The following is a 9529-nucleotide window of genomic DNA, read 5'->3' as shown; positions in this document are numbered from 1 at the left end:
CCTAAATCCTTGACAAAAAAATCCAGACAAATTAAAATTCTCTGAGTAACCTAGTGTTACTGGTGCAGACTTTATTCTACCGAGGCCAATCACCTCGGTGACACATATGTGCCATAAACGATTATACCTCCTGCTTTCTTACACATGGTAAAATTCAAGATGCCCAATTTAAATGTGTTTTCAGCCAATATTCATCTGATATGTATGGACACATATAGCAGAAAAGTGCATGTAGCTATCTAACTTTACAGCTTTGATAGGGTGCAGTTTATAATTTACTGCAAATCATAAAATGAGTTTTATTTCTGGGCACTCACAGAAAGCGGTTTGCAATACGTACAAAAGAAAGGCTAAGCAGTTTTGCACATGAACCAGTTTTATTTTGTCAGCAAGTGATTACATAACTCATGGCCACTAGAGTTTTCATTAATTTTAACAGCAAAATATTAAGGAAATCTGATATGCACTGTTTTCTTTCATTACTAGCTACGCTACCATTTGAGGTAGTTTTACAGAAAGGTTATGCTGAGCATAAGAAGTCTTCCACTAATCTGTTAAACTCTTCAGAAAATCTTAGATGAAGATTGTGTTTGCCCTCCGGCATCAGATGCAGCCTGTAAAAGAAAAAAGTTCCACAATTTAATATATTATTATGCATGAAAGAAACACCCAGTAACCATCACTTAGAGACTAGAAATCTTGGTATGTCAAATAGAAAGAGGTGATACTTCAAAGTAATGTACAATCCCATACCTCTTTCAAGGAGTTTTACAATTTAAGAAAAGTAGACGTCAAATGCTCTTATGCACTTAAAATAACAAAGAGCAGGTACTCCCCTCTCTTTGGGTTCGGAGCCAGCTCCCAGCTTCAGTCTCAGTGTTCTTTCCGCTGTGGTAACGTCACGTCAACAATGTGCATCACCATCACAAACAATCACCGAGCTCCGCAGCTGTACTGAGGTAGACGGCATGATGCGCTGAGCTCCGCAATTGGCTCTGGTGGTGATATGAGCGATTGATGCAATGTGGTATTTGCGGCAACGTCGTCATGTCAACAGTTCACATCACCACCGCAGTCAAGCACTGAGCTCAGCGGCTTGTGCAGTCTACTACAGCACAGCTTCTGAGCTCAGTGATTGGCTGCAGCGGTGATGTAAGTTGTCGATGTGATGTTTCTACTGCAGCCAAAACAAAAAGACCTGAGCATCATCAGATATCAGCTTCTGGACCCAGTAAGGTCAAGTATCTGCTGTATTTGTTACTTTAGATATATTAGAACATTTGAGGTCCACTTTCATTAAACTGTAAAACGTCCTTAAATTGTACAGCCCAACAAAAGAAACACTATATATAAAAAGATACTTAACTCATTAAAGAGGACCTTTCACCAAATGTACAGCAAAAACAAAAAACACTGGACAGAGGAGCACACTATTAGCACACTATAAGCACACTATTAACAGCAATTAGAACTTACAATATGTGTGAGGCATGGAAGCCACTCACATACATAAAGAAGCCTTCCAACATCTGGGATCAGCCTGCTGCTTCCAAACCAGTCGCCCAGGGCCTTGGACACAGTGAATCAAAATCAAGCTAAAAAAATAAAATAGGAGAGTCAGACGATCTCTGCCTCTTCTCAGCTGAATCAACCAAAAGCTCTGGAGGCAAGCAGGACACAAGCTCCTCCACACCAAATCGCCTCCTCTCATCAGCTGAACGGAACATAAAAATTATGGAATTTTTATGTAATGTGGAATAAGCCTTGTTGTTGTAAGACAGTTGGATCTCCTTATCTCTGGTATGTTGTTCCATTCCGAAGATGAGAGGAGGCAATCGGATTCCCTCTGGAGAGGGTGGTTCTTTCAGCTGAGGAGAAGCAAGGATCGTGGAGAGTTCGAACCTGGAGGAAAGATTTACATAAAGAGGAGAGGAAGGGGATAAAGGCAGCCCACTCCTACCTACAGAGTAAATGTTGGGATTTATCAAAAGTCAGGAGACATTATTTTAGAGGTGTTGGCTGGCACTCCTTTTTTATTTTTTTAGTTGGACTTTCACCAAATTTTTCATGTTGAACTGGAGACACGACTTAATAGGCGCTGCAGAGCAGAATAAAAATGTATCACATATAGGGTGTATCTGAGTATGATACCCCTCTCAAGGTCCTCAAAATATAGGCAAATAAGCTAGGAGACCAACTAATATATACTAAGACCTAAAATATAACTTTTAATAAATACTATTAAAATCTCGAATGGATAATAGCGCAACATGTGATAAAGTGCAAAAAAGTGCTCATATAACCAGTGCCATATTAAAAATTGGTTTTATCTCACCAAATGGTCCTCATTCTTTTTCCTTTTGTCCGGGAGCATCCAACAATGTTCTTAAGGGGAGGGGGAGATTTGTATTCTATACTACCCCAGTCGTGCCCCTGTGTAGCTCCCGCCCTGACAAGGGCAGTCTCCAAGTCAGTCTACTATATTGTACCCACCAAAACATGGTGACCTTACCATAAGTCTGGTCCCACTACTGGGAGCTCTAGACACGAGAGTCACCTGCTGACGCAGGGACTCCCTCTTGATAGGAATACCCCACGTTCATTTTGCAGTTCCCCTGATGATTCTCCCCTATGGGAGAGGAAACGCGTAGGGAACATTGTTGGATGCTCCCGGACAAAAGGAAAAAGAATGAGGACCATTTGGTGAGATAAAACCAATTTTTAATATGGCATTGGTTATATGAGCACTTTTTTGCACTTTATCACATGTTGCGCTATTATCCATTCGAGATTTATTAAAAGTTATATTTTAGGTCTTAGTATATATCAGAGCAGAATAAAACAATCACACTCAGATTTCCTGCGGTCCATCACGTTCTCACGCTGCAGGGAGGAGAGCAGGCGGTTTGTCAGTTCTATTGTGGCAGTGTGTTATTCTTTCCCCGTGTGTTGCCGCCTGCTTATGATTTGGTCAATGATAGAAAGAGGAAGTAGTACACACCCCCAGTGAAATCTCTCTGGTAATGCAACTTAGGCGTAAATAAAATATACTGCTTAGGTCCCAAATATTTTGATCACTAATATCTCTGCAATAGAGAGGCAAAATTAAAAAAACAAAACAAATAAACCAAAAACATTTTAACCCCTCAACGGCCAATGACGGATATATCTGACATTGAAAGCCTCCCCCTGTTTCGTGCGGGCTCCGGCGATGAGCCCGCACCTTTTCCGGCACATGACAGCTGACCTGAGCAGCTGTCATGTGCCCCTAACAGCAGCAGGTGGAATCGCAATCTACCCACAGCTGTTAACATGTTAACCCCTTAATGACCGCCGATACGTTAATTAACGGCGCTGTGGAAAAAGTGAATAGCGCCCCCCAGAGTCGGAATTTCTCTGGGGTCTTGGTTACCGGGGGTAGCCGAGACCCCAAAGAACATGATCGGGGTCGGTTTTTACCGACCCCTGTTTTGCAATCGCCAGTAATTAACTGTTTACCGGCGACCGCAAAAAGAAAAAAAAGCGAAGTGTAATTCTGTCCTCTGATGTGATCGCACATCAGAGGACAAAGAAATAGGGGGATTCGGGGACCCTATCATACTTACCGATGTCCCTGGGTCCTCCTGTGTCCTATCCTGGCCGCCGGCTTCTTCCTTCGGTAAGAAAATGGCGGGCGCATGCGCAGTGCACCCGCCATGATCTGCTGGCCGGCAGCTAGAGGAGTTGGAGCTAAATTTAGGGTTAGGGCTAGGGTTAGGGCTAGGGTTAGGGTTGGGGCTAAATTTAGGGTTAGGGCTAAATTTAGGGTTAGGGTTAGGGCTAAAGTTAGGGTTAGGGTTGGGGCTAAATTTAGGGTTAGGGTTGGGGCTAAATTTAGGGTTAGGGTTAAAGTTAGGGCTAGGGTTGGGGCTAAAGTTAGGGCTAGGGTTGGGGCTAAAGTTAGGACTAGGGTTGCGGCTAAAGTTAGGGTTAGAGTTGGGATTACGGTTTGGATTAGGGTTGGCATTAGGGTGACGTTTGGGATTAGGGTTAGGTTTGGGATTAGGGTTAAGGTTAGGGTTGGGATTAGGGGTGTATTGGGATTAGGGTTAGGTTTGAGGTTAGGGTTGAGATTAGGATTAGGGGTGTGTTGGACTTAGGGTTCTGAATAGGGTTATGGTTGTTTTGGGGTTAGGGTTGTGATTATCTTTAGGGTTGTGATTAGGATTATGGATCGGGTTGGCATTAGGGTTAGGGGTGTGTTGGGGTTAGGGTTGGAGTTAGATTTTGGGGGTTTCCACTGTTTAGGTACATCAGGGGGTCTCTAAACGCCACAGCCAATTTTGCGCTCAAAAAGTCAAATGGTGCTCCCTCCTTCCGAGCACTGCTGTGCGCCCAAACAGTGGTTTACCCCCACATATGGATGCCCCAGCGTACTCGGGATAAATTGGACAACAACTTTTGGGGTCCAATTTCTCCTGTTACCCTTGTGAAAATAAAAACTTGGGGGCTAAAAAACCTTTTTTGTGGAAAAAAAAATATTTTTTATTTTCACAACTCTGCATTATAAACTTCTGTGAAGCACTTGGGCATTCAAAGTTCTCACCACACATCTAGATAAGTTCCTTGGGGGGTCTAGTTTCCAAAATGGGGTCACTTGTGGGGGGTTTCTACTGTTTAGGTACATCAGGTTCTCTGCAAACGCAACATAATGCCCACAGACTATTCTATCAAAGTCTGCATTCCAAAATGGCGTTCCTTCCCTTCCGAGCTCTGCCATGCGCCCAAACAGTGGTCCCCCCACACATGGGGTATCAGTGTACTCAGGACAAATTGGGCAACAACTTTTGGGGTCCAATTTCTCTTGTTACCCTTGTCAAAATAAAAATTTGGGGGCTAAAAAATCTTTTTTGTGGAAAAATTTTTTTATTTTTATTTTCACGACTCTGCATTATAAACTTCTGTGAAGCACTTGGGCATTCAAAGTTCTCACCACACATCTAGATAAGTTCCTTGGGGGGTCTAGTTTCCAAAATGAGGTCACTTGTGGGGGGTTTCTACTGTTTAGGTACATCAGGGGCTCTGCAAACGCAACATAACGCCCGCAGACCATTCTATCAAAGTCTGCATTCCAAAACGGTGCTCCTTCCCTTCCGAGCTCTGCCATGCGCCCAAACAGTAGTTTACCCCGACATATGGGGTATCAGCCTACTCAGCATAAATTGCACAATACATTTTGGGGTCCAATTTCTCCTGTTACCCTTGTGAAAGTAAAAATTTGGGGGTGAAAAATCATTTTTGTGGAAAAAATATGATTTTTTTTATTTTCATGGCTCTACATTATAAACTTCTGTGAAGCAGTTGGGGGTTCATAGTGCTCACCACACATCTAGATAAGCTCTTTGGGGGGGTCTAGTTTCCAAAATGAGGTCACTTGTGGGGTGTTTCTACTGTTTAGGTACATAAGGAGCTCTGCAAATGCAACATGACGCCCGCAGACCATCCCATCAAAGTCTGCATTCCAAGCGGCGCTCCTTCCCTTCCGAGCCCCGATGGGTGCCCAAAGAGTGCTCCCCCCACATATGGGGTATCAGCATACTCAGGACAAACTGGTCAACAGATTTTGGGGTCCAATGTCTCCTGTTACCCTTGAGAAAATAAAAAATTGCAGGCTAAAAAATCATTTTTGAGGAAAAAAAAAGGATTTTTATTTTCACGGCTCTACTTTATACATTTCTGTGAAGCACTTGGGGGTTTAAAGTGCTCACCACACATCTGGATAAGTTCCTTAAGGTGTCTAGTTTCCAAAATGGGGTCACTTGTGGGGGGTTTCTACCGTTTAGGCACATCAGGGGCTCTCCAAACGCGACATGGTGTCCGATCTCAATTCCAGCCAATTCTACATTAAAAAAGTAAAACGGCACTCCTTCTCTTCCAAGCTCTGCGGTGCGCCCAAACAGTGGTTTACCCCCACATATGGGGTATCAACGTACTCAGGAGAAATTGCACAACAACTTTTGTGGTCTAATTTCTCCTGTTACCCTTGTGAAAATAAGAATTTGTGGGCGAAAAGATCATTTTTGAGTAAACAAATGCGATTTTTTATTTTCACGCCTCTACTTTATAAACTTCTGTGAAGCACTTGGGGGCTCAAAGTGCTCACCACACATCTAGATAAGTTCCTTAATGGGTCTAGTTTCCAAAATGGTGTCACCTGTGGGGGGGTTTCCACTGTTTAGGCACATCAGGGGCTCTCTAAACGTGACATGGCATCCAATCTCAACTCCAGCCAATTCTGCATTGAAAAAGTCAAACGGCGCTCCTTTTCTTCCAAGCTCTGCGGTGTGCCCAAACAGTGGTTTGCCCCCACATATGGAGTATCGGCGTATTCAGGAGAAATTGCACAACAACATTTATGGTTAAATTTCTGTTTTACACTTGTGAAAAAAAAAAAAAAATGGTTCTGAAGTAAAATGTTTGCAAAAAAAAGTTAAATGTTCATTTTTTCCTTCCACATTGTTTCAGTTCCTGTGAAGCACGTAAAGGGTTAATAAACTTCTTGAATGTGGTTTTGAGCACCTTGTGGGGTGCAGTTTTTAGAATGGTGTCACACTTGGTTATTTTCTATCATATAGACCCCTCAAAATGACTTCAAATGTGATGTGGTCCCTAAAAAAAACTGGTGTTGTAGAAATGAGAAATTGCTGGTCAACTTTTAACCCTTATAACTCCCTAACAAAAAAAAATTTTGTTTCCAAAATTGTGCTGATGTAAAGTAGACATGTGGGAAATGTTATTTATTAACTATTTTTGTGACATATCTCTCTGATTTAAGGGCATAAAAATACAAAGTTTGAAAATTGCAAAATTTTAAAAATTTTCGCCATATTTCCAGTTTTTTTTTCCATAAATAATCGCAAGTAATATTGAAGAAATTTTACCACTAACATGAAGTACAATATGTCCCAAAAAAACAATTTCAGAATCATCACGATCCATTGAAGCGTTCCAGAGTTATAACCTCATAAAGTGACAGTGGTCAGAATTGTAAAAATTGGCTCGGTCATTAAGTACCAAATTGGCTCTGTCACTATGGGGTTAACATTACCCCCCATTTGCCCCATTCAAAATAAAACAATTAAAAAAAATCAAATATACACATATTTGGTATCGCCGCGTTCAGAATCACCTGATCTATCAATACATAAAAATAACTAATCCAAATCCGTAAACGGCATAGCAAGAAAAAAAAAGAATCCCCAGAATTATGTTTTCTTGATCGCTGCATCATTGCAATAAAATGCAGTAGTGGGCGATCAAAAGATCGTATACACACCAGAATGGTATCAATAAAAACATCCGATCGGTGCGCAAAAAATAAGCCATCACCCAGCCCCAAATCCTGAAAAATGGAGACGCTACGGGTTTTGGAAAATGGCAACTTTTTTTTTTTACAAACTTTGCATTTTTTTCACCACTTAAATAAAAAAGAACCTAAACCTGTTTGGTGTCTGTGAACTCAAAATGACCTGGAAAATCATAATGGCATAATTAGCATTTAGTGAACATGGTGAAAAAAATTCCCCCCCAAAAAATGTGGAATTGCATTTTTTGTTTGCAATTTCACCGCATTTGGAATTTTTCCCCGTTTTCTAGTACACAATATGGTAAAATCAATGGTGTCCTTCAAAAGTATAACTCGTCCTGCAAAAAACAAGCCTTCACATGGCCATATTGACGGAAGAATAAAAAAGTTATGGCCGTGGGAAGAAGAGGAGCAAAAAATGGAAATGCAAAAACGGAAATACACCTCGTCCTTAAGGGGTTAAACTGCTCTGTAGCCACTATTACATTATGTATCCAGATCAAGATGAAAAATTAGGTGAAATGTCCTCTTTATGGCATTTAAATTTTTTCAGACAATTCTCAAATTGCACAGCCCTTTGCTTTTACACCAGTACATGCTCTGTCTCTAATTTACAATCCTCTTAGTAGATAGGGGGAGAAGACTAGCTGCAGTGATGTCTGCCATGCAGAGCACAGCACACAGAGGAATGCCAGCTCTTCAAACATTTTTTAGCACACAAGTAACAAAATAGATGAACACATTCAATAATACTGAGCAGTCTCAATGTGAATCTGCTTGGATTTTAGGTAAAAGACTTTTTAGAACGCTCACCATCATCTTCTTCTCACTGTCTACATCTGCCCATTTCTTCTCCCTGCTCGTCACTCCTTCCCCCTCCCCTCTCCATAGACTGTAATGATATTTGTAACATGACAGCATAGGGAGCTAGCAATCCGACTTGTCTGGACAAGACAGTCTTGAGTTATAATTGGAGAGTGGATGATAACTGATAGTTTCAAAAGGCAGCCAGGAATGGAAGAAATGTTCAATAAGAGGGAATGGAAGCGTATTTCATTGATAAGGTTTATTACAAAGTTTTTTTGAAATTTTCCTGTATTACTGATTTATGCAAAGTTTGTAAAAAGTACATTTCTATTTTCTATGTAGAAACCTGAAAACATAGGCCAGCACACCTGTTGGTATAAGTGTAATGTGTAGGTGCATGTTAACACTGTAGCCACTAACCAACAAACACAACCTAGGGGTAAAAACAAGGAATATATACCCTGCAGTAAGTAATTAATGGTAATTCTATTCTAGGTTGTATTTTCTATGTACAGTCAGAAAGACTGTTTATGATAGTCATTTACATTTAGTAAACTGGTAAGGAAACTGTATCAAAGGAATATACTTCACTGACAAATGCCTATTTTACCTAATCTACGGTACGTCAAGAAAACAGGCGTCAGTGCAAATGAGAGGTGTAGAGTCAGAGGGAATCAGTCCAGGGGTCAGCAATCTCTCACGCTCCAGCACTGGTAAAAACATAACTTCCAGCATTACACGACACAGATTGCCAGGCAGCTGTCAATGCATGTTGCGAGTCGTAGTTTCACAAAATCTGAAGTATCACGGGTTGAGGATCCCTGTAGCACACCATGCTATAGATTTTTAGGGATTTTAAAATGACATTCATCTCTCCAAGTTATGTTCCTCTCCATTCTCAGCTATGGTCACCGATAATGACCCACTGGCATAAGGACCTTGTCCGCAGCAGTGCCCAGAAGTTAAAGGGGCAAATGAACGAAGAGAGACGAGTACCTATGAGCTTACCTAGCCTGAGGTCTGTAAAGTGGGGGGGTTTAGTCTGGGTTTGTATTACTAAGTAAACTGGTCTGAAGGCTGTATATGGGAGATTTTGGAATCAACTATTATTCCTGTCAGGGTTAATATACACATTTATATCTATATTTATCCATGTAATCACTCACCTTGAATTTTTGATATGTTCATGTTGAAATTGTGGGTGACTTTTTGGGACCAGAGGATCCTTCATACCATGAATTATTAATGTCGGGCAACCAATAAGCGGAAGCAAATGTCGACAGATATTACCTGATAACATCATAATTACATATTACATTAATGCAAATCATCATGCATAGTTTACACAAACTGTAATAACAACGTAAATTAAAGGAA

At 41.1% G+C, this 9529-nt stretch overlaps 1 protein-coding gene across 1 annotated transcript in view; it reads right to left on the bottom strand.

The window, feature by feature from the left end:
- Positions 1-362: 362 nt before the first annotated feature.
- The window catches only part of BPHL (biphenyl hydrolase like), a 173747-nt gene continuing 164580 nt past the window's right edge, over positions 363-9529 (bottom strand). The window contains exons 6-7 of the mRNA XM_077267644.1: positions 9319-9442; positions 363-614 (exon numbers count right to left, since the gene is read on the bottom strand). Of these exons, the coding sequence (XP_077123759.1) occupies positions 521-614; positions 9319-9442 (218 nt within the window). The 3' untranslated portion in view covers positions 363-520. The remainder of the gene's footprint in view (positions 615-9318; positions 9443-9529) is intronic.

The sequence above is a fragment of the Ranitomeya variabilis genome, chromosome 6 (genome assembly GCF_051348905.1).
Source record: "Ranitomeya variabilis isolate aRanVar5 chromosome 6, aRanVar5.hap1, whole genome shotgun sequence".
Taxonomy (NCBI): domain Eukaryota; kingdom Metazoa; phylum Chordata; class Amphibia; order Anura; family Dendrobatidae; genus Ranitomeya; species Ranitomeya variabilis.
The sequence above is the reverse complement of the archived record's forward strand: the minus strand, read 5'-3'. Positions and strand labels throughout refer to the sequence as shown.